The sequence below is a fragment of the Panthera tigris genome, chromosome D4 (genome assembly GCF_018350195.1).
Source record: "Panthera tigris isolate Pti1 chromosome D4, P.tigris_Pti1_mat1.1, whole genome shotgun sequence".
NCBI lineage: Eukaryota > Metazoa > Chordata > Mammalia > Carnivora > Felidae > Panthera > Panthera tigris.
Genome location: NC_056672.1, coordinates 6899026 through 6924675, shown reverse-complemented (window position 1 = coordinate 6924675; position 25650 = coordinate 6899026). Strand labels below are relative to the sequence as shown.

General features: G+C 47.4%; 1 protein-coding gene across 8 annotated transcripts in view; it reads right to left on the bottom strand.

Annotated features, from left to right (window-relative positions):
- Nucleotides 1-8829: 8829 nt before the first annotated feature.
- The window catches only part of SPATA6L (spermatogenesis associated 6 like), a 47803-nt gene continuing 30982 nt past the window's right edge, over nucleotides 8830-25650 (bottom strand). For 7 of the 8 annotated variants that reach the window (XM_042964213.1, XM_042964210.1, XM_042964209.1 and 4 more), the window contains 6 exons: nucleotides 22670-22772; nucleotides 19421-19455; nucleotides 18470-18666; nucleotides 14591-14684; nucleotides 13196-13298; nucleotides 8830-9091 (listed from right to left, as the gene is read on the bottom strand). In XM_042964213.1, the coding sequence (XP_042820147.1) occupies nucleotides 13209-13298; nucleotides 14591-14684; nucleotides 18470-18666; nucleotides 19421-19455; nucleotides 22670-22772 (519 nt within the window). In that variant the 3' untranslated portion in view covers nucleotides 8830-9091; nucleotides 13196-13208. Of the gene's footprint in view, nucleotides 9092-13195; nucleotides 13316-14590; nucleotides 14685-18469; nucleotides 18667-19420; nucleotides 19456-22669; nucleotides 22773-25650 lie in introns of all 8 variants that reach the window. The other variant, XM_042964208.1, reaches the window with a different exon arrangement.

Sequence of the window (25650 nt, the reverse complement as noted above, 5' to 3'; positions counted from 1 at the left end):
ATCGCCACCTCTTTAAAAGTTATCACTTTTTATTATTTAATGTTTATGTTTGGGAGAGCGCAAGTGGGGGAGGGGCAGAGAGAAGGGGACAGAGGAGCCGAAGCGGGGTCTGCGCTCACAGTCTGACAGCAGCGAGCCCAATGTGGGGCTCGAACTCACGAACCGCGAAGATCATGACTGGAGCCGAAGTCAGGTGCTTAACCGACTGAGCCACCCAGGCGCCCCACTCCGGCATCTGTTTAAACTGAGCTTACCCAAAAATCAACCTTGTCAATTCTTTTGTAGTCTGTCTTTTCAAAACTGGGTATCGTGGTTTCAAGATCGTGGTTTATTTCCACTGAAACCTAGGATGATAACAATGTCTCCCTTCTTTGACCTCAAAGGGTTTGAAGTTGTAAGGCAGGTCTACAGAGGCTCATTCATGTATTTAAATCCTTCCGCTTTGGGGGGGCGCATCAGGTTGGGGGAGCCCCTGAGCGACAGCGCTGCCTCTTTGTGAGGTGAGCAGCCCGAGGCTGAGACTCTGTTCAGACGTGATAACTGGCCATGTGCATCCCTCCGTCTTCTCTTCCCACGTAATTCCTGAATGAGCAACACGTATCCTGATAATCCTCTAAAGTCTATTTACCACAATGACACCTTCACAATAGGAAGAATATGCAGCAGTAACAAGAACCCACACCTGAATCCAAGAGGAGCACCCCCCCCCCCCGCCATTGCCTCTCAGCACCCACTCCACAGCATAATCCCAAGTGTTCCCTGCTCTGGCCCTATTGCCAAACACACACCGTGGGGGGTGGGGGGGGGGGTTGGGAATCCCTCCCCAAAAGCTTTGACTTGGCCTCCTCTTTTATTTAGTCCTGAGTTCATCTCACTCAGGTCACATGTCTATACAAATCTATGAAATAAAGGCCACTGTGTCCTTATGTCGGCAGAGTAATTACTCTCTCAATCAATACTTTATTCCTGATGATTAAATAATCCCACCTTCACTTCACAACTCAGCCAAGGCCAGCCAGTTCTTTCTTACAGGAGCCAGTCTCCCCCTCCCTGCACCCCACGCACCATTAAAGCACCGTTAAAATAAGTTGCCTGATTATGTCTTCCTGATGTTTAATGGCCCCTTTCTTCTCTATGACCCTCCCACCCTGTCCAGATTCTATTGTCCTAATTTTCAGACTTCTTCAATGGCTTTGTCATGGCTTCCCTGCTGCCAGCCTCCATCCACCTGCTGAACCACCTGCCTCCAGCTTCTACCCACCCCCAAACCACCCTGAACAAGGACCATCAGATTAACAGTCTGCTTTCTCATCCCCAAATTCTAATGGCTTCTGTCTATAGCACAAAGTCTAAAATACCAAGTCTAACATTTAAGATACTTTAGAAGATATCCCTAGAGGATGTTTCCCCCTTCTCCTTCTCCATACACATACCTTTCATGAGATTCCAATTTCCTTTTTCCAAACCTCTTCTCTACCTGGTCTTCCTATTCCTTAGTGTCAAAAAATAAATTATTGGGCCCCAGCCCCAAGACCTCATTATTTCTTTTTTTTTTAATTTTTTTTAAATTTTTTTTCAACTTTTTTAAATTTATTTTTGGGACAGAGAGAGAGACAGAGCATGAACGGGGGAGGGGCAGAGAGAGAGGGAGACACAGAATTGGAAACAGGCTCCAGGCTCCGAGCCATCAGCCCAGAGCCTGACGCAGGGCTCGAACTCATGGACCACGAGATCGTGACCTGGCTGAAGTCGGACGCTTAACCGACTGCGCCACCCAGGCGCCCCAAGACCTCATTATTTCTAACCTATTCTTTCTTTACCTCAGAGGCCTTAGAAAAGTCACAGTATCTTGGTCCATAATCAGATACTACCTTATTAATTTAATATGAGATATGATTATGACATAATAAAATTGAGTTCCACAAACTATGGATGATAACAGAGTATCATTATTCAATATTCTTTTAAAAACATTTTTTTAATGTTTTTATTTTTGAGGCAGAGACAGAGCATGAGCAGGGGAGGGGCAGAGAGAGGGGGACACACAGAATCTGAAACGGGCTCCAGGCTCTGAGCCGTCAGCACAGAGCCCGACGCGGGGCTCGAACTCACGGACTGTGAGATCATGACCTGAGCTGAAGTCGGACGCTCAAGCGACTGAGCCACCCAGGCGCCCCTCAATAGTCTTAAATACAAGTCAAAACAGGTGGCTGTGGGCAAGATTCAGCTTCAGATCAGCTTTATGTGACCATAGAACCTTTTGTTGTTTTAGATTTGAACTTGAAAGATTGAAAAAAAAATGTGAATGCCTTGCAGGAGGTGGAGGGCGTCAACTTTCACTGTCCACTTCACCCAGTCCCCATCACACACGGTTATTTCAAACCCCACTGCTTCCGACAGCCGTGAATCCGGGCTGGTCCTGAAGACACGGGAGGTTGTAACACATTTTGAGAGTCACGTTTGCAACATCTCACTGCCCTGGGGAGTCCAGAGACTCCGGGAGGGCACAGGATGGGTCTTCTACTCGTTACATAGCTCGCCCCTGCCCCTCCCCCCATCCCCAGGGCACAATACACTACTGAGCCCACAGTAGGAGCTTAATACAAATTGAGTGATTCCATAGGAGTCGGTGGAATCGATGCGGTGAACTGTCAGGGCCGGGAGACGGCGTGAATCAATGAACGAAGGACGTCATCAGTGGCCCACGCTGAACCTCCCCTAGGCAACGACAAATGAACTTTCGTGGCACGGAGCTCCTCGTCCGTGACTCCAGTGTTTGGAGCAACGTCGCCCGGTACCCAACATGGTCTGTCCCTGAAAGGCATCCCACTGAAACAGGTGTGCTGATAATCTCAGTTCAAGAAAACCAGTTTAAGCGAAGTGTCAGTTCCCGGAGGAAAAGGAACAGGGATATTTAGTTGGCGACAGGCCAAGGGAGCTGGCTTCCTAAAAAGGCTCATACCAAACATCACATTCCAGTGACCGGAAATAAGACCAGACAGCATCTCCTGGTTACAAGAAGTGGTGAACCTCATTCCAACTTCTGGCAAGAGACCTTGGCTGCCCTGTCACTCTACGCAAAGGTTCTGAGTTCCTTTTTGTCTAACCCCTTAGGTTGCATTATCCGGTATGCACAAGCCTCAGGGACAATCAGGTGACAGCCAACAGGGTGGCGGAAAGCGGGAGAGAGAATACGAGGTTTAGAGACGAGACGGACCAGGGTTTGGAAACTGGCTGTGACAGTCTAGCTTCTCCGAGCCTCGGTATCCTTAGCAAAAGAAAGTGGGGGGAGACCTAACACCTTCCTCAAATAACTCAATGAGGTGCAAATAAACAGCTGGCACCTGCTGAGACTTATTTTGTGCCGGCAACTGATCGAAAGCGCTTTAAATGTGTTAACTCATCTGCCTACAGCAGTTAACGTTTTCAAGTAGCTGTTGTAACTGCCTCCTTTACGCACAGAAGGACCCTGAGACAGAGTTCTAAGCCACTTTTTGCCCAAGTCAGTCACGCGGTAAATGGCAGAAGCCGTTCAAATGCAGGTGTTCTCCCTGCATGAGACCCCTCAAGAGAATGCCCTTGGGAGCAATTGATCTAGCACGGGCAAACTGAGGCACTAAACGAATGAATGAAAAAACGCCAAGAGGGCCGCCTAGATGGCTCGGTCGAGTAGGCCGGACTGTTGATTTCAGCTCAGGTCACGATCTCACAGTTTGTGAGTTCCAGCCCCACGTAGGGCTCCGTGCGGAGAGCGCAGAACTTGCTTGGGATTTTCTGTCTCCCTCTCTCTCCGCCCCTCCCCTGCTCACATTTTCTCTCTCAAAAAAAATTTTTTTTAAAGAGAGAGAGAGAGAAAAGAGAGCAGGCAGGAAGAAGGAAAAAGAGCTTTATTATATCCCTTTACTGGAATCCCAAGTATTCCAAAGTTAGATGGTAAGGTCTTTACGTGACTACTGCCCTCGGGGCACCTGGGTGGCTCAGCTGGTTAAGCATCCAACTTCTCCTCAGATCATGATCTTGAGGTTTTTGAGTTCGAGCCCCACATCCGGCTGTCTGCTGTTCTCACAGAGCCTACTTCAGATCCTCTGTTCCCCTCTCTCTCTGCCCCTACCCTGCTTGCTTGCTCTCTAACATATTTTTTTTTAATTTTTTTTAATGTTTTTTATTTATTTTTGAGACAGAGAGAGACAGAGCATGAACGGGGGAGGGGCAGAGAGAGAGGGAGACACAGAATCGGAAGCAGGCTCCAGGCTCCGAGCCGTCGGCCCAGAGCCCGACACGGGGCTCGAACTCACGGACCGCGAGATCGTGACCTGAGCTGAAGTCGGACGCTTCACCGACTGAGCCACCCAGGCGCCCCTCTAACATAAATTTTTTAAAACTTTAAAAAAATGGGGCACCTGGGTGGCTCAGTCGGTGAAGCGTCCGACTTCAGCTCAGGTCATGATCTCACAGTTCATGAGTTTGAGCCTCCCATCCGGCTCCCTGCTGACGGCTCAGAGCCTGGAGCCTGTTTCAGATTCTGTGTCTCCCTCTCTCTCTGCCCCTCCCCTGCTCATGCTCTGTCATACTCTGTCTCAAAAATAAATAAAAACATGAAAAAAACACTTTTTTTTAAAACTGTTGCCCTTGTCCTGGCCTCCTCTGTGGAAGGAGCTAGACTAAATCACCCTCCACACCCGTCCAACCTAAGCAGGACACGAGGTAGCGCAGCCTGGCTGGTTCAGAAGCATCCTGACCACTCACAAGCCAAAGGCCCAAGACAACCTGTGTACTTCAACTGTCCGACCTCAGAGCAAACTCTCCACCCTGCTAGAGGCCTCTCTTCTCTCTCTTCCCTTTTAAGTCCTAATCCTGATGACTGGGCGGTCTCACAGCCCCCAGATCCCCTTCGCCACATCTGGGGCGGACACGGTGGCCCTCAGTGCTGTCACCTTGGAGTTCTGGTGTCGAAATGAAGATTCCCCTCCCCCCCACCCCATGTGACCCTCCCACACAAAGCACAGCCCGCCGTACATTATGTTTATTGTCCCTCTTGGTGGAGGCAAAGCTGTGGTCACCACAGAGCCCCAGAGAGCAAATGAGGCCCAGCGGGTGATTCTTACAGGTACATGAGGAAAATGGATATTATATCACGGGCTACAGGGTGCTTTTAAAATAAAGACAAGGAAAACACGTACTTACGGGGGTGCCGGAGGATCACTGTAAAAGGCACAGAATCCCGAAGGGAAAATTTCAGCCTGGGAGCTCCTCACTCTGCCGAAGAAGCTTCGACAACCTATCCATCCGGGAAATGACCCATCTGCACCGAGGAAGAGTTCTTGTCCTCGGCCCGACCTTGCTTTTGCCAAATTTCCTAGCTCTGAGGGCGAAAGTAAGCACTGGCTCTTTCCTCTGATGAGCAAAATAACTACAGCTGCCCCTGGGCCCAGTGCAGAGGGGCCGATGGGAGCAGACCCAAGGGGCGGGGGGCGGAGAGGAGCAGGCCCAAGGAGCAGGGTGGGGGGGCTGCGGGTGAACAGGGGGTGCACCTCCTCTGTCGGCAGGGCTCCCGGGACCGGGGAAGAGAGGAGGGGGTCCTCGCCAAGAACTGCAAGTCCCCAGGGAATGCTGGGTTGGGTCATCTATTCAGAGAAGCACAGCTGTGCTAGAAGATTCATCGGTCACACGTGGGCCAGAGCGCTTTCCTCGGGCTGCCCGCACGGAGGCCAGAGGGCTCTGTTAATGGAATAATCGAGTAGAGTCACGGCCATTATGAGCAGCACTCAGGGGCCAGGTCAACCTGCATGCGTAACTCATCAATCCTCTGCGGTTCCCCGTATAAAAGCAACCACCTTCTATGTCAAACACACCATGTACACTCTCATCTTTAAAATAGTATTTATAGGGGCACCTGGGGGGCTCAGTCCGTTAAGCGGCCGACTTCGGCTCAGGTCATGATCTTGCGGTCCGTGAGTTTGGGCCCCGCGTCAGGCTCTGTGCTGACAGCTCGGAGCCTGGAGCCTGTTTCAGATTCTGTGTCTCCCTCTCTCTGACCGTCCCCCATTCATGCTCTGTCTCTCTCTGTCTCAAAAATAAATAAACATTAAAAAAAATTTTTTTAATAAAAAAATAAAAAAATAGTATTTATAATGCAGGGTCTGTACGTTTCAGCTAACTTTGGGTCAGCCAGGTGACCTTAGGGAAATACCTCTTTGTGCGGTGGCTTTTGCGTGGGGCGGCCCAGGCTCCCCCAAGGAGATTTTCCCAGGAGCCTCTGCAAACCCAGACCCCATCAAACCTGCTTGTAAACTACGGTCCAGGCTTTGACTTTTTGTGAAAGTCAAAATAGGAATAAGAACTTGAAGCAAGACAGGTGGGAATCTGTATCATGTTTGATGACGTAGGTCTTCCCAAAGAAATCTCAATCCATCACAAAACTATTCACATTATTACATCCTCCAAAAGCAAAACAACTCAAGTGCAATCCTGGCCCCAATATGATTCCTCAAAATGGAAATAATTCCGTGAGAAATAAAAAGGTAAAATAAGAATAATTTAAACAATAGAATTAGCTGAGAAAAAAGATTGATTTGAAAACAAAACAAACTTTAAGAATGGGCAATGAAGTCTTTTTCTTTAATGTTTATTTTATTTTTGAGAGAGACGGAGAGAGAGAGACAGAATGCAACCAGGGAAGGGGCAGAGAGAGAGGGAGACCCAGAAGCTGAGGCAGGCTCCGGGCTCTGAGCCATCAGCACAGAGCCCGATGCGGGGCTCGAACTCACGGACTGCAAGATCATGACCTGAGCCGAAGTCGGACGCTTAACCGACTGAGCCACCGAGGCACCCTGAAAAATCTTGTCCCTAAATGGAATCAAGGAGTCATGCTCAAACCACTTCAGAGAAACTGAACGCTGAATGTCACCGTGTGTGTCTGAGAGGGAACCGCCATGACATACCAATTCTCTAGAACTGATTTCCTCTAGCTGCTTACACACTTCGTAAGTGATCCTTTTCTGAGGATTCTGCTACAGCCTTTGTGTAACACAGTATTTTTTTATTTTTGATGACTCCTGAGACATCAAAGTAACAAACTGACAGCTCTAAGTCTCAGACACACCCAGAATACAGAAGCAGGTGTAATTTTAAGTACGTTGGCTGTTTTCCAAAGGTCAATGAAATGCTTGTTGTAACATATACACCTTGACTTGGCTGAAAGTCGAAGAGAATAAATGAGCTTTGTTTTATTGTCTCTGTAGGCCTTTTTTTCCTTCAATTATTAAGGCTGTTTTCCTAAGTTACCTAACACAAACCAAGAAAAGGAAATTTGACTCTCGCCAAATCCTGTAAAAACTAAAAGAGATTTAGGGTATGGTAGAGGAAAATGCCAGGTTATAATGTGAAGGAAAGACTGAGGTTCCCATTTCCAGGCCCCTCGGCTCTGGGCTTGTCCCCATGAAGACAATGAGCCTCCAGTCCCACATCATCCCGGCCGTGTTCTCTTGGTGCTCCTTAACACTGTGTGAGCATTTCATCGGGGCGCCCTTCTACCTGATTTTAAATGTGGTTTTGGCGGTCATATTTGCAGAATGTATTTACTTAAAGTAGCTCTTTCAGAGAAATATTTGAGGAAGATTTCGTTCCTCATAGAAATTTATTAAGCACTGCTGGAAACAGAGGAGGGAGGTAAGGTGAGAGGATGGTTTAAACTATAATCCAAAGAAATTAGCCTCCTCTTACAAATGTGTCCTAGAGCCAGATCTGAATTCTCCTGACATAAAGCTCCCTCTTCCCAAGTTTTCTGTGGACTTCATGTAAATCAAGCCTAACATTAACAAACAAACAAACAAACAGGGGTGCTGTGTGGGTCAGTCGCTTAAGCATCCAATTTTGGCTCAGGTCATGATCTCAAGGCTCATGGGTTCCAGCCCCGTGTCAGGCTCTGTGGTGACAGCTCAGAGCCTGCAGCCCGCTTCGGATTCTGTGTCTCCCTCTCTCTCTGCCCCACCCCCACTTGCACTCTGTCTCTCAAAAATGAACAAACATTGAAAAAATTTTTTTAAAAAAAACACACAACAAAACCCAGGTTTACCAAAAAGAGAAAATCAAGTTGACCATTTTTCCCTGGAGGATTTATGGGGTTATCCTGTAAATAGCAGCTTCCTCTAGGTCAAGTAAAATGTAAGCTGAGAAGAGGAGGATGGAAGGAGGGAAGGAGAGAGAGAGGGCAGGAGAAGGGGAGGGAGGGGCAGAAGAATGGGGAAGGAAGGAAAAACTTTGAAAAATTTCAAGAGGGGCACCTGAGTGGCTCAGTTTGGTAAGCGTTCAACTCTTGGTTTTGACTCAGGACATGATCTCATAGCTTGTGAGTTCGAGCCCCACATGGGGCTCTGTGCTGTTGGTACAGAGCCTGCTTGGGATTCTCTCTCTCTCTTCCAAAATAAACAAACTTGAAAAAAAAAAAACCGGGGCGCCTGGGTGACTCAGTTGGTTAAGCGTCCGACTTCAGCTCAGGTCATGATCTCGCGGTCCGTGAGTTCGAGGCCCGCGTCGGGCTCTGTGCGGACAGCTCAGAGCCTGGAGCCTGCTTCAGATTCTGTGTCTCCCTCTCTCTCTGACCCTCCCTCCTTCATGCTCTGTCTCTGTCTCAAAAATAAATAAACATTAAAAAAATTAAAAAAAAAAAACAAAAAACTGTTCAAGAACACATCGGCTGCCACAAATGAGGAGCACCTCCAAAGGCGTCCTGAGCTGTTCGATTTCTACAGGTGCCCTCCCAATAAAAGCACCGGCCACCCACCCTCCGCTACTTTCTCGTTCAAGCTCAAAACACAAGCACACACAAAGTGTATCAAAAAGTTTCCAGCTTGACAAGGAAATAGGAGCCCCGCACTGGAAACACTTTAATCAACGACTCTGACCTAGGTACAGAAGACTGAGTGAGTACAGGGTTTGGTGTAAAGGGGGTGAGACACTGGTGATTCCACACACATAACAAAAACTTGTTCATTTCTCGAAGGATGTGTCAGTTGACTCGACGAGTGAGTTCTTCGCGATGCTCCTTCAGTTTCCCCTGTGAAGCCGGCAACGTCGTGCACGGCACGTGGTCCTGAGGAAAAAGGCAAAGGATCAGCGCCAAGGAGGAGACGGTGATTTCGCTCAATCCTAATCTAGGCAAGTAGCTCTTCCCGAAGATCCCTTGGTGTCTGAGCCCCTTCTACATTCCCAGTGCAGGGGGAGGCGACGTTAGGGAAACCTGACCGAGCAGCTGTGTGACCTTGGGCAGGTTACCTGACTTCTCTGCGTCACATCAGTTTGAGGATAAAAGCCCCTGTGACAGAGAGTAAACAGACTCCTGCCCACCCAGTGTAGACAGAGTGAGGCTGGGAGCTGTACCAACCACTGTCTTAGGACCTGGAGGCGTAATGAGCTGAGACAGACCAAAAATCAGCATTTTAATTAACTTTTGTCCTTTTTTGGTTTCTTTCTTGATTTTTTTTCCATTTTGCTACTCTTTAATTTTTCTTTTTTTAAAAAAATTTTTTTAACGTTTATTTATTTTTGAGACAGAGAGAGACACAGCATGAACGGGGGAGGGGCAGAGAGAGAGGGAGACACAGAATCGGAAGCAGGCTCCAGGCTCTGAGCCATCAGCCCAGAGCCCGACGCGGGGCACGAACCCACGGACTGCGAGATCGTGACCTGAGCTGAAGTCGGACGCTTAACCGACTGAGCCACCCAGGCGCCCCACTTTAATATTTCTTAATGTCTATTTTTGAGAGAGGAGAGAGGGCACATAGGGGGGAGGCAGAGACAGAGGGAGAGAGAGAACCCCAAGCAGGCTGTCAGCACAGAGCCAGACATGAGGCTCGAGCTCATGAACTGTGAGATCGTGACCTGAGCCGAAATCAAGAGTCAGATGCTTAACCTACTGAGCCACCCAGATGCCCCGCTATTCTTTAATTTCAGAGAGGTTTTTGTGCTACGGTTCTCGTCTGTGTCTGAGGACACGAGGCCTGGGTTCCCTGCCCACCCTCTGGCTGGAAGCACTCCTAGCGGACTGGCCCCTGCTCCAGACCAGCCATGGTGCTGGAACTCAGCGGGCCGGAGCTGGTGCCGTTTGGTCAGTCTCTGTCCCCTTCCTCGGAGGGTTTTCACAAGGAAAACCAACTATAATACATGGCTGCGGGAATGAGGTGCTAAGTGGAGGTTCGTTTGGGAGCAGAGGGCAGCGGGCCTCAGTCTGCCTGAGGGACCAGGCGTCGCAGAGGACAGCCCTGGAAGCTCGCCCTTGAAAGCGGAGTCTCAGTGAGCACCTGCCAGACACACACAGTCAGCTCACACACTTGGTAAGGACCGAAACACAGAGACAACCACCCATTCCAAGAGAACTAGGGGGTGGGGAGTGGTATACGGGATTTTTTTTTTTTTTTTTGGTGGCAAAATTCACATAACACAAAATTTTCTGTTCATGGTTTATAAAATTTTAACCATTTTGAAGTATACAAGGGATGATCTGTTTTATAGCAAAAGTGCCAAGTCCCAAATCATCCAGAATAAGGAGAAAGAGATGTATTCCCACCCCCACTACCCGATTCTTCCGCCCGTTCCCTTGTCAGACAACTGGATTCACTGTTTCTGGGTCAAGAATTGCTGGTCCTTTTGTGGTAAGAGTCGACTGTTTCATTTCCCCCGGTCTTGAGATCACTAGGCACCCAGGAGGGGGACAGCTGGTCAACAGCAAGAGAGCCAAAGTGGCAAAGGCAAGCGACAAGAATTGGAGTCTCCAAGCGGGAGACGGTCCTTGAGAAAATCAAGGTTGGGGACAGGTAGTGGAAGCCCACGGGGTCTTCTGTGGATGCTCCTCTCTGGGACTGTCTTCCTGACCCAGAGGGGGGACTCTAGCCGTCCCATTTTAGTGGCCTGATCTTGCTTGTTTGGATCCTCCCTAGATTCACTGAGATACTCAGCATCCTTGTAATAAGTGCCCTGTTTGCTTAAGATGAGCCAAGGTCACCCGTGTTTCTTTGCACGCATGAACACTTTCACGGACACAGCCCTCCAGGACTCCTGCCTCCCCAGGAATGCATGACCCAAACAGTGGGGGGTGATCGGGGAGCGGCATGGAGCACTTCCAGAGAAGGCCTACGAGACTATTCCAAACTAGTGGGTGGGAACTTGTGTTTGGAAGGAAACCTATTTTCTTTCTTTCTTTTTTTAATTTTTTTTAATGTTTATTTATTTTTGACAGAGACAGAGACAGAGCACGAGTGGGGGAGGGGCAGAGAGAGCGGGAGGCACAGAATCTGAAACAGGCTCCGGGCTCCGAGCTGTCAGCACAGAGCCCGACATGGGGCTCGAACTCACGGACAACGAGATCATGACCTGAGCCAAAGTCGGACGCTCAACTGACTGACCCACCCAGACGCCCATATTTCTTTTTTTTTAAGTAAACTCATCCCCAACATGAGGCTCAAACTCATGACCCCGAGATTAAGAGTCACATGCTCTACCGGACTGGGCCTGGGCCAGCCAGATGCCCCAAAGGAAACCCACTTTCTAAGAAGTTACTCATTTTTTTTCTTCCCTTCACTCTCTCCCCTCCCATCGGCATCCACGTATCAGCTGGTTTTGGAACTTGATGCCAACACAACTTGGCATTCAGTAATTATGTGGGCCCGGTTCCCATGGTGGTAATTATGTGGGCCCTGTTCCATATAACTGCCTAATAAACGCCGAGATGACTATTTTGGCAACTGGAGATTCAGTGGCCCAGAATCTATCCTTTAATCTACCAAGCAGAACGTTCGGGGGTAGAAGCTTGGAGAATGGGCTATTACCGAGCTGTCCTCCCCACACCTCGGTGCTAAAGGCAGCGAGTCCTGGCCAGCCCTGGAGGCGGGGGGGCGGGCGTGGGCAAGCAACTTGTGCCCTGAAGCATGAGTGACCCTCGAGCCAGATTTTCTGGAGCCCAACTACTGTGAAAACCTAGCATATCATCTCACACTCCTTTATGGTTTAAAAAGACTCATAATCATTTTGATGTTGCTAGGATGCTAGGGACTACATAATACAGCAACACAGGATCCCCGAGGGAGATGTTCAAGGGCACTGTCCACGGACTTTGCTCAGATTCCCAAGGGCTCTGCTCTTTCTCCCCAGGGCTCCCCTATCACACAATCTAGGTTTCGGGAGGCCACAGAATGTTCGTATTCCTGGCCACGCCATCCACTGGCCATGTGACCTTGAGCACGGCACCTAACCTCCCTGCGCCTCAGTTTCTCTATGAAATGGGACTAATGACAGAACCTACTTCATAGGATTGTTATGAGAATTAGACATTCACTCATCTTTTTTTTTTTATTTTTTTTTAACCTTTATTTTTGAGACAGAGAGAGACAGAGCATGAACAGGGGAGGGGCAGAGAGACAGCGAGACACAGAATCGGAAGCAGGCTCCAGGCTCTGAGCCGTCAGCCCAGAGCCCGACGCGGGGCTCGAACTCATGGACCGCGAGATCGTGACCTGAGCTGAAGTCGGACGCTTAACCGACTGAGCCACCCAGGCGCCCCAACATTCACTCATCTAATGCAACCAAAGTGTTCGGACCAGTTTCTGGCACTCAGGAAGCACTTTGTAAGGAAGACCTATTCTAATTCTAGGCCCAGGCAGGAGAGGAAAAGAACAGAATTCACTGCATCATATGGCCAACTACTTACCATACACCTGAATCCTAGAGTTGGCCTCATCCCCTCGTTCGACACTCACTCATTAAGGGATACCTACCGAGCACCAACCACAGTGGAAGGTGATCTGATACAAGGATACTTTTCCCAAGAAAAGTGCAGAGAGCTTTGGTCACGAGACCAAAGGATAAATAGAAGTGACCCAAGCAGGGTCTGGAAGCAGTATTCTAGATGGAGGGCAGCACGTGTAAATACCCCACAGCAGGAAAGAGAGCCTAGAGCTCAAAGAGGTACCATTAAATAAGAGGGTGGGAAGGAGGGGAGAGAAAGAGAGACAGAGACAGAGACAGAGACAGAGACCGGGCTAGCTGACCACAGACAAGCGTGCTGTGGTTCTACCGCGTGGAAGAAGAATGTGGCTCTTAGGTCTCCACCCCGTCTCCTGTCCACCACATTTTCTAGTTATTTCATGTTGACAGGAAATTAAGCAAATCAAAATAGGAAACAGCACTTAAGCTGCTCACTTACCTAAGACAGCTGCTTAAAAGTATCTCTGTTCCTGCACTGGGTATTTCTTCAACGGGTAACTTGGTCTTTCAAGGATATACTTTGTTTCAGAGATAGTATATTCCTGTAACAAAAACAAACCTGGCAATTGCATTACTCATAGTGTCATATAGATCAACAATACCCAGATGTGTGCTTCTGCATGTAAGAGGCCGGGGGGTGGGGGGGTGGGGGGGTGGGGGGGTGCCTAGGTGACTCAGACAGTTAAGCAAATGACTCCCGATCTCAGCTCAGGTCTTGATCTCAGGGTCATGAGTTCAAACCCCCGCACTGGGCATGAAGCCTACTTAAAAACAAACAAACAAAAAGAGGTCTATGACCCATGCATGCCCCATATGTGGGGTTTACTATATATGTAAATACATGCAGATACTTTCTTCTTTTTTCCTTCTTTTTCTTCTCTCTCCTTTCCTCTCCTTCTTTTTACATTCTGAAAGGATTCCCTTCCTTAAAAAGACTAGAAATTAACAAAGCAAAGCCAATGACTTTGCAGAGAAGCAGCAAAGTAATTCACAACCCTCTCCATGAAAATCAATGTTTATTTGTATTTTTTAATGCTTTCATTTATTTTTGAGAGAGAGAGAGAGAGAGAGAGAGAGAGAGAGAGAGAGTGAATGGGGGAGGGGCAGCTAGAGAGGGAGACACAGAATCCGAAGCAGGCTCCAGGCTCCGAGCTGTCAGCACAGAGCCCGACGCGGGGCTCGAACCCACGAACCGCGAGATCATGACCTGAGCCGGTCAGATGCTTAACCGAGTGAGCCACCCAGGTGCCCCAATGTTCATTTATGACTGTCATCCTATAAATCTAGAATATGCCAGTGTTTATGTAACTCAAGATGACTGCTTCAACTACTACATGGTGTCGTTAAATCCATCCATGGGGGGCACTGTTAACCTCTCATTGGAATTCCTTGGAAATGGCGACAGGTCCCTTAGCTCGTGCTGCACTCCGCCGTAGACAGAGTACTGGGTATATCTAACTACGGGTTAGAAACTGTGCTCCGGACCAGTGAGAGGTCCTCCCTCAGTCCCTGAAAGGACCGTGCTCCCTCACGATGTAGGACCTCTGCCCCGTGCGTGCTGAGCTGCAAAGTAGCTGCTACTCATGGGTCAGATGGAAGCTCCTGTGTCTCTTCCTCAGGGAAGCCCACCCTGATTCCCAACCACATCAATACCCCCCTTTCGTACGCTCTCAGGACCCCATGCACCCTCCTTGGTAAGTGTCACAATTGTACATTTATTTCTACGGTGGCCTGATTAATGTCCATCTCCCCCACGCACACACCCCCCTCGGAGACTGTAAGTCCCAGTTCCCGTGGAACTTTGTCAGCGATTAGGTGTTCCCAGAAGCCCTACCTTGTTTAGGTGTTGCTGAGCTCTGTGGGATGTCAGAAGATCGCACACCCTCTCGTGGATCTTCCTCCAAGTGGACTGAGAATAAAGGTGGAATCTGCTCAGAAAATGAAACAGGCCAGAGTGTTAGGCAGCTGCTGAAAAGGATACTAGAGTACAGAACGCTCTGGGCTGATATTTACAGCTTGATGGCAAGAAAAAGCAGTAACAGGCAACCTGTACACATAGTGTGGTTTCAGTGTCCTTATTAACCCCGATGCATACGACACACACTGATGAATAAAAACCACAGGGTGGGGGGGCGCCTGGGTGGCGCAGTCGGTTAGGCGTCCGACTTCAGCCAGGTCACGATCTCGCGGTCCGTGAGTTCGAGCCCCGCGTCAGGCTCTGGGCTGATGGCTCGGAGCCTGGAGCCTGTTTCCCATTCTGTGTCTCCCTCTCTCTCTGCCCCTCCCCCGTTCATGCTCTGTCTCTCTCTGTCCCAAAAATAAATTAAAAAAAAAAAAAAAAAAAACGTTGAAAAAAAAAAAAAAAACCACAGGGTGGAGAATGGCCTGTGTGGGGGTGGGTGCCTGCGAGGGATTCTCTTCTTCTTTGCTGCGCGCTTCAGATAGCTCTCCAAAGAATAAAGCCTGCGTTCACGTTGAAAAATTTAATCCGCCGATGTTTAACACGAAACGCAATCCCAATTGTTTTCCACCACAAGGATTTTTTTTTAATGTTTATTTATTTATTTTGAGAGAGACGGCATGCATACATGCATGCATGTGAGTGGGGGAGGGACAGAGAGAGAGAGAGAGAGAGAGAGAGAGAGAGAATCCCAAGTAGGCTCCACTGTCAGTGCAGAGCCCAACACGGGGCTCGATCTCAAGAACCACGAGATCATGACCTGAGCCAAAATCAAGAGTCAGACGCTTAACCTGACCGACTGGGCCCAGGAATTTACTGTTTATCTCACCTACTTTAGGCTGAGCAGACCCAAACTTCACCACACACCTTAGGGTGCCTTTCGGTTCCTCACATAGGAGGCACTTTCTCCCTTCCACACCCGCCAGCACTGCTCGCTAGGGCCTGGAATGCTGCCACTCCCACCCCGATCCCCACTCCGTGCTAACCCCGACTCCCCTTCAGAGCTCAGTCCAATCACTGAGTTCTCAGCAAAGTCCCCCCTGAGCCCCCTCCCGTAGAGGGAGCCGGCTCCCCTCCTACATGCACTTGGAGTCCATTCACCACCATTCATAGCACTTCACCCAGTGACATTTTGTCATTATTTGGTTAATGTCTGACACTGGGATGGGGGAGGGGGACGCCTGAGTGGCTCGGCCGGCTAAGCATCCGACTTTGGCTCAAGTCATGATCTCACGGTTCGTGGGTTCAAGGCCCACGTCGGGCTCTGTGCCGACAGCTCGGAGCCTGGAGCCTGCTTCAGATTCTGTGTCTCCCTCTCTCTCTGCCCCTCCCCTGCTTGTGCTCACTCTCTCTCTCTCAAAAATAATAGATATTTTTAAAAATCTATGCAAGGATTAAAAAAACACACATTGTTTTCTAAAAATTCCTAAGAAATTTAGCAATATGTTGAAATCCTTCTCTTTAATTAATGTATGATACACACTGGGCAGTCCTGGGCAAGCCAGATGGCCTTTCCATGACTGTGTTGTCCTTTGTCACAGTTGATCATAGCCTTATCTACAAACTCATAGTCTAATTAGTTCCAAAGTTCTCCATTTAGAGTGATTTGGGGCACACAGAACTTGCTGATTTGTCAGAGGTAGAGGATAAAAATCTGATCTGCAGCCGGAGCCATCATCCTACAGTCAAATGTCCTAACTCCTGAGAATGAACTTGAAAAAGCTCCCACTGCCTTCCAACAGAGCCTAAACTCCTTAGCTTGGCTTCCACAGGCCCTCAGACCCTCAGCCTTGGCACCCACTATTCCCTCAAGCTGCTCTAACTTCTAGAAGGTGCCAGAGCCCTGTGGCTTCTCACCTCCAATCCCTCCCCTCCATTAACTCCATCAGAATCCAATCCCCTCCCCTCAAGGCCCACCTGGGAAACACCACCTGCTCCATGAAGCATTCCTTCTTCCTGCTTCATACTCTGATAACGTTTGGTCTACACTATTCTCGAAGTCCTGCCTTGTAGAAAGCTCTCGGTACACATGTTTGTTTTTACATCCTCTGCTAAGTTGCAAGTTCTCAGAGATCAGGAGAAACGTCTTCAGTGTTAGCGTTTCCAGAGGCACCTGGGTGGCTCAGTCGGTTAAGTGTCCAACTTCAGCTCAGGTCATGATGTCATCCCTGCATCGGGCTCTGTGCTGACCGCACGGAGCCTGCTTGGGATTCTCTTTCTCTCCCTCTGTGTCCCTCTCCTTTTCTCTCTCTCTCTCAAAAATAAAAAATAAACATTAAAAACAATAATAAAATAAGTCCTAGGTATGTAATGGACAGCATGGCAACTAGAGTTACTACCATATTGCATATTTAAAAGTTGCTGCAAGAATAAACGTCCAGAATTCCCATCACAAGAAAAAAAAAAAGTCTGTAACTATGGCGACAGGTGCATACTGGATTTACTGTGGTGAGTATTTTGTAGTCTGTACAGATATCCAATCATGTTTGTTGTCTACCTGAGACTAATATAATGTCAATTATTCCTTTTTTAAAGCTGTCTTAAAAATATTATCTTCAGGGGGCGCCTGGGTGGCTCGATCGGCTGAGCGTCCTACTTCGGCTCAGGTCATGATCTCACGGCTCGTGGGTTCCAGCCCCGCGTCGGGCTCTGTGCTGACAGCTCGGAGCCTGGAGCCTGCTTTGGATTCTGTGTCTCCCTCTCTCTCTGCCCCTCTCCCACTCGTGCCACATCTCTGTCTCTCAAAAATAAATAAACATTAAAAATCTTAAAAAAAAAAAAAAAAAATATATATATATATATATATATATATATATAATCTTCACCACTTCCCAGCATTAAGGTGACCACATGTCATGGTTTGCTGGGAGTAAGGCGTTTCCCAGAATGCAGGACTTTAAGAGCCAAAGTCAGAAGAGTCCCAGGCCAAGTGGATGGCTGGTCATCTTACCAGAGAGTACAATTTGGAAAATACGGGTTCTTCTCTCAATTTTGTCCTGCTTACCAGATAGGTGCAATTGTGTGTGTGTGTGGGGGGGGGGGGGTTATTTGTGGCAATCATATAAATAAACCAAGAAAACATGTCTAGAAAGAGGAAGAATACACCTACATGTTAGTAATTCTTGTCTTTGGGTGGCAGAACTATGGATGATTTTTTTTCACCCCTGTTTTTCTGGAATTTCCCAACTTTCTATAGTGGGTGCTTTTCTACTGGTGAAATCAAACTCCTGGGGCGCCTGGGTGGCTCAGTTGGGCGTCCAACTTCGGCTCAGATCATAATCTCACGGTTCGTGGGTTCAAGCCCCACAGATCCCGTGGGCTCTGTGCTGACAGCTCGGAGCCTGGAGCCTGCTTCGGATTTTACATCTCCCTCTCTCTCTGCCCCTCCCCAGCTTGCACTTTGTCTCTCACTCTCTCTCAAAAACAAATAAACATTTTTTAAAAATTATTTTAAAAAAAGAAGAAAGAAATCAAACTCTTGAGGGTTTAAACTTACGAAAGATGAAAAAACGGATAGATAAATAGTATCTACGCCAAGTTAGCTGTCCCATTTTCAACAAACATGAGATGTGCTTTCCACAGGCAAGAGAAAAGGCTCAATCCTTCCTTCTGGGAAGATTTGAAAAGAAATGGTGACTTTTCCTATCACCAGCTGAACACTCGTCAGGAAGCCAACTGGTGAAGCGACCAGGCTTTACTCCCACTAGACCACAACACGCTCTTCAAACGAAGAGACGGGTGCTGGCCGCTGACCTTTCTCGGAGAAGGGGCTGATCCAGAAGAGGGCTAGAAGATCTGGAAGGCTGGTCGGTGGCAAATGAGGCTTCCCGGTGGAAATCGGCGTCCCCTTGGTTACCATAACTGGGCGACGGTTTTCCAAACTTACTTGAATCTAAAGGTGATGGTGATTCTTTCCTTAAAACAATCCGTTCATCTGGCTCTTTGATAACCTGAGTGACAATGCGCATTATTCTTTAGCTGTCATTTTGCTTTGGTCTGCTTAATTAGAGCCAGGGGTGGGTGGGATGAGGAAGGGGGCAAGCTAATTGAGTACCTGCCCCAAGGAGCTCCTGCAGTAAAAGAACGGCAGGAGTAGGCGGTACTAGAAACAACATGCTGAGGAGTCAAGGTCAAGGGAAGGAAAACCAAAATTCTGCACGTTTGGCACATATGAACAAGCCAAAATAAACTCATGCTCCGAACTTTGATTTGAGAGGATAAGGGATTATCGGGTTTGGTAAAGATACAATTTCTTAAATAAAATATTTAAAGGCCGTGGCATCAAAAGCTCAGTGTATCCCATCCCTCTGCCTACATCTATTTTCATGTTGTAACGTACAAGTGTGAGCCTTCACCTTGACAAACCAAACTTCAAGAGTAAGTGGCTTACCACCTCTTGGTGTCATAATAAGTATTTGATTGGGGAAAAAAAAGCAATAAAAATACCAACTGGTAAAGTAGGTATCGGGGCGTTCGACCCTGGTGATTCATTCCACAAATGGAAAGAGCTTGTAGGAGGGGAGCAGAGCGACCAATGCAAGAGGACAGTGGCGCCTGGGCATCTCTTAAACTCTAGAGCATCTACAGCGATTCCACAAGCAGCACTTGCTAGAAATATCCTTTCCACCCCTCGTTGGGGAACGCACAATAACCGACATTAGAAGCTGGAAATAAATCATTTACAAACGCTACTTCTACAATTACCTTTATGTTAGCAGCAAAGCTGTCAAAAGAAGAAGCTAGAAGAGAGAGGAACAGGTGTTTCAGTGATTCATTTTTACCGGTAACCCCTAAAACTGCTGTTAGGTCTCCTCCGCAGCAGCGCAAAACTATGACACGTGAATGAATTATTAAAGAATCTAAGCGCTCCCTTGTAAATTACACTGTCAACTTTTATGCCTCCCTTGAGTCACAGTAATCCTATCTCTGAGTTTTTCCGTCCTTTGGAGGTCCGGTGAAGTTGTATTATTAATGACAGTACACAGGGACGTGGAAAGGGCAAAGGAGGGTCTACAGTGAAGCAGTAAATTCAGTAACCCTCACGCAGCCTGGAAAACAAAACTCATATTCGCCCAATTGCCCAGAGCCTGAAAGAAAACCGTGTGACTCTCATATAAAATTCATATACTCTGCGTCTGCCATTCCCTTCATGTTTGGTTTACGTGGAGATCCTATTTATGCACAAGTCTCCAGCATGCTTGTCCAAGGTGGACACGACTGTTAAATGGAGACAATGAATAGACAAGAGCTTGGGAAAACATAATGCAGCGAAGTGTAAATCATCAGGATTACCCTAAACAATCATGAGTAAGTAAGTAGACCGCATGCCAGAGCCTCGTAAGGATGACTGGGAAGTGAAGTAATAAACACCCACAGGCAAATTCAAGACTAAACTGGATTCTTCCAAAGTCAGAAAAAAAAATGCTTTTGGAATGAGTATTTGCAGGGCTAGCCCAAAGACACCGTGACTTCCCCCTCTGCGCGTGGGGCTTAGGCAGTGACAAGGGCTTTTTATGGACTGCTGATGTCCCTCTGTCACTGACAGTAAGAAGGAAGATACGAAACGGGCTTTTTAAAGACTGGTAATCGCCACCACTTCCCGGCATGCAGGTGTGTGTGACTACCTTGTCCCAGAAGTTCCCTTCTCCCCAACTCCTAGCTGAGCCGGGAGCTGGCAATGCTAAGGCCCTTTACGGCTATAGCCACAAATCTGCCCTGTTGATAGAAACCCCTTGCTACTGGCTGGGATCACTGCCTTTCACAAGGGGCCTGCCCTGTTCTCTTGCTTCTCAAAGTGCAGTCCCCGGACCAGCCACGTTGTTATTACTGGGAAGCTTGTAAGAAAAGAAGGCTCCCAGGCCCCACCCCAGCCCTACTGAATCAGAATCTACAGTTTAACAAGAGCCCCAGGTGATTCAAATGCACATTCAAGTTTGAGAAGCCGCTACTTTATTCTGCTTTAGGCCGGGATGAATGAGCTGACGGGTGACCTAAGCAAAGGTCTGGCTTGGGACCCACAGGGAATCCAAGGATCTGAGAGCCCAGAGGTCTGAACGTCTTCTCTAAAGGTAGGTGTGCCCTACAATCTGTAACTTCTCTGGAACCTCAGTTCTCCACCTGCCAGGATTAAGAAAAGACAGAGAGGCCGAGACCAGTGTGAGGCATGAGAGTCCTGTCGTAACTGAGCCAGCATTAAGCCCAACGTGTCCTCTCCAGGAAAGGACACTTGCCGTTGCCTGATCTCACGGTAATAGGGAAGGCAGTGCTGCTTTTATAGGCTACGTGGGTGATTTTCAATCCAAAGGACTTAAATTAAATGTCAGAGGTGATAAAGCACTTTCTGCTTCAAACCCCGTACTCTGTCCTTGGTCGGCTGCTAACAGTCACCGTGTTCCAGGAACACTGGTTTGAGTTACTAAGAGAATCTGTGTAGCCCCTTAAAAGCATAAGCCTTTAAGCCTAAAATAGGGAATGTGCTGTCAGGATTGGCCTCGGTCCAGTTCCACCAGGAGTCAAGAAAATAGGCCAGCACTGCAAGCCTAAGAATTTTTATCAGGTTCAGGAATGGATGCACTTCACTGCCGTGACCTTGGGAGCTGCCACATCATAAGGTACATGCCACCAAGGGATGCATTAACTCAGTGACTCTCAACATAAGGTTCAGGGACCTCCCCAGGGCTCACCAACAACTTCCAGGAGATCTGCAAAGTCAAAACCGTTCTAATAATACCAAGACACGAGTTATCTTTCTCTCATTCTCGCACGAGGGAATTTTCCAGAAGCTACATGATGTGTCATGACATCACCACTCTACGTGGCTAATGGAACGTGTGCTTGTAAAATTCCCGTATATTACAAATTTCTCAGTTTCAATTTCTAATGTGCTAACTATTAAGAGGTATCATCCACTTAAACAAAAGCTCTTTGGGGACCTCAATAGTATTTAAGAATACTTAATTCAAAACCCCTTAATGCAAAAGGGTCCTGGGGCACCTGGGCGGCTCAGTCCGTTAAGCGTCCAACTTCAGCTCATGATCTCACGTCTCCTGGGTTCGAGCTTCCCGTCGGGCTCTGTGTTGACAGCTCAGAGCCTGGAGCCTGCTTCGGATTCTGGGTCTCCCTCTCTCTCCATCTCTACCCCGCTCATGTTCTGTCTCAATCTCTCTCTCTCTCAAAAATAAGTACACATAAAAAAAATTTTTTAAAAGAATGCAGAAGGGTCCCGACAGTTGCACGTGGGACTCCCTGCCTTAACCTAACTGCTTCAGGTCGAGCTGGCGCTCCTCTTGGCTGACCTGGCCTCTTGTAAAGCAAAGCTCTGATCTCCACCAATCCCCTCCCACACCCCGGCTCTTTCCCATCTCGAGAAATGGTGAGCCTCCTCTGTTAGCTATGTGGGGTGCCTTTGAGGGTGTCATACCAGGACAAGCTGGCCCCTCTTCCGGCCCAGCCACCTCGTGATGGTGCTACTCAGAGCATTCTCCTTCAACAGCGAGGGGGACCAGGAAGGGGACAGCTCTCCCTGGCCTCCGCTCCGTGGGAACGCCTTCCCTGCAAGCTCCACAGCTGGACGGCACTTGACAATTAGGCCAAAGAGTTTCCCCCCAAAAACGTGGGATGCTTCAGAATGAAAGAAGATTTAGGGAGCACCTGGGTGGCTGGTCAGTTGAGCATCTGACTCTTGGTTTCGGCTCAGGTCACGATTTCCTGGTTCGTGGGTCCGAGCCCCGCATCGGGTTCTGTGCTGACGGTGCTGAACCTGCTTGGGATTCTCTCTCTCTCTCTCTCTCTCTGCCCATCCATCCCCCCCAACTCGTGCTGTCTCTCTCAAAATAAATAAACATTAAAAAAAAAAAAGAATGAAGGAAGATTCAGAAGGAGGATGGGGAATCTGTAGCAGGAGCCCAGTAATTCCACTGGGGAATCTGTAGGAATAACAAGAAACTCCAATACCTCTTCTCCCTGGAAAAGGTAAGTTTGAAAACTTAGGCTTTATCCTAGACTTCCGGGGCTGAAGCTCTGAAATACTGTCACCAAAAGGCTTCGCACTGTCCACCTGAAAGAAAGGAAAGAAATAAGATTTGAACCCACCATAGCTCATGTTACCCTCTCCTCATTACCTGTAGTGCCTTTCTCCCATTCAACTGCGGGCCACGCAAGTAAAAAGGGAAGGCTGGGCAGGGGGGTGCCTGGGTGGCTCAGTCGGTTAAGCGTCCGACTTTGGCTCAGGTCACGATCTCGTGGTCCGTGAGTTCGAGCCCTGCGTCGGGGTCTGTGCTGACAGCTCGGAGCCTGGAGCCTGCTTCAGATTCTGTGTCTCCCTCTCTCTCTGCCCCTCCCCTGCTCGCGCTCTGTCTCTCCCTCTCTCTCAAAAATAAACATACATTAAAAAATTGTTTTAAATAATTTAAAAAAAAGAAGAAAAGGTTGGGAACAAATTGAATCATATCTCCATGTATGTTAAATGTTATCCCAACAAAGGAAGCTGTGTGTCCTTACCTTCGCTGAGGCTTAAACAGGAAGGTATGAGCTAACTCTTAGCATAAAGTTGGACACAAATTATATTCTAACCACAGGTTCGGGATCAAGCCCAGAAACGAGTAAGTGAAGTTTATTTCTAAATCTTTCAAAACAGGACAGTTTCATGTTCCTAAACAGGACGCAGTGCTGGCCTAGGTAGGGTCCTCCCTGAAATCAGGGGATTATCACAAGATGACATTTCAGCCTTCCCCATTCCCTTCCAATCTGAGTGCCTGTATCCTTAAAAAAAAAAAAAAAAGAATAGTGGCAGCTGCGTGATTTTGATTAAGGTGACCTTATTATCCTGACTGGGCAACATAATCTGTAAACAGGTCCAAACACTTGAAATAGGGAACTAACTACTTCAGAATACTTATGGCATAGAGTCGCTAAATTATTTTTATCTTGTTCATTTCTGCCATTTTTTTTTTAATTTCAAGAAGGCAGGTTATAATGTTACTCTTCATTCTACTTTCAGAATTTTATTGATTAGAATTTACTGTCTTCACGACATTAAGTCCTCTAAATTTTAATGCTTCTGCTTGAAGAAACGTCACATGCCATCAGGAAATCTGGCTCCGTAAGAGTAACTACGTATAAAGCATTTAGAAAAGAGCTTGGTACATAGCAGAGGCTGTACAAGAATTTGTTAAATAAAATAAACACCAAGCAGGTTTTATTCCCTACGAAATCTATCAAGATTTTAAGATTATGTAGCCCAAAGGGCCTCGACTACAGTTGTATTTCACAAAAATGAAATGCAATGAAGCAGAGTGTCCAATAAACTCAGTTCAACAATATTTAAAGATTGGTCGCTAGGTTTTTACCATTTTGCCCAGGTTACCATGAGGTAACCCCAGCGGCTCTACGGTCTCTAGCCAAATAACATCTCTGTTAAACCTATAAACCCACTCTGCACACAGTCACCTCAATCAATAGCACCCTGACTTGGGGGTTGAAAATGCTTCGTATCTTTTTTTTTTTTTTTTTTTTTGAGAGAGAGAGAGCACACTCGAGCAGGGGAGTGGGGCAGAGGGGGAGAGAGAGACAGAGAGAATCCCAAGCAGGCTTGCCATAAGGCTCAATCCCACATCCCTGGGATCATGACCTGAGCCAAAATCAAGATTCAGAAGCTCAACCAACTGAGCCACCCAGGTGCCCTTTCTTATATCTCATGCACAAACATCACCACCAGTGACTTCTTTAAGCCAAGTTATCAATTGGACAGTAATATCCACAGTTGACTACTGGGAGTTATAAGGACTCCTGGAGAATAAATCATTAACTAGAATGTGGAATAAAGAATATGAACTAATATAGGAAATGCTTTTAATGTAATAGTAACCATATATATTGAGAAACCAATCTATATATACAGTATAATTATAAGTTTGTGGAAAAAATAAAGCCTTATGAATATTTAAAAAGTGAAAGAATCCATTAAAGAAAATGTTTATTTATATTACATTGGTGAGCCTATAGGTAATCTTTTTTCAATTTCTCTATATTTTCCATTACTTAAAAAAAAATTTTTTTTTAATGTTTATTTTCGAGAGAAAGAATCCAGAGCAGGCTACAAGCTCCGAGCTGTCAGCACAGAGCCCGATGTGGGGCTCGAACCCATGAATCATGAGATCATGACCTGAGCCGAAGTCGGACACTCAACCGACTGAGCCACCCAGGCACCCCTCTGTTACTTTTATAGTAGTCAAAAAAAATGTAAGGAGGCGATGTGGGCTGCTGCGATTAAATTTCCCTGTTACTTCCTGAGGGCTAAACCTAAGGAAGCTTTAATTAAGGGCCTTGAGTATGGCACGTCATTGCTTCTAACTCAGACATAGTTTTTCCTGCTCTTTAAAGTAAAAACAACCATGGGGCGCCTGGGTGGCTCGGTCAGTTAGGCATCCGACTTCGGCTCAGGTCGTGATCTCACGGTCCGTGAGTTCGAGCCCCACATCGGGCTCTGTGCTGACAGCTCAGAGCCTGGAGCCTGTTTCAGATTCTGTGTCTCCCTCTCTCTCTGCTCCTCCCCTGTTCATGCTCTGTCTCTCTCTGTCTCAAAAATAAATAAACGTTAAAAGAATTTTTTTTTAAATAAAAATAAAGTAAAAACAACCTCATTTAAAAACTCAAGCCATTTTCTTTAAAACTGATGAAGCTTCAGTTTGCGATGGGGACAGAGCACATGTCAGCCTTCGTTATGCATCTCCCACCCCTGTCAGTTGGCTGATTCTTCTGGGTAATGGCAGGTTGTCACATGCAGACATCACCCTCTATTAATAATTTCCAAAAATTAAAAATAGGGATGACTGACATTCAGTGAGCAAGTCCTGTGCACGAGACAGCTTCGTATGGCTTTCCTGACAATGACTCCGGGAAGTGAACATCATTTAATCATAGTTACTATTCAGCTT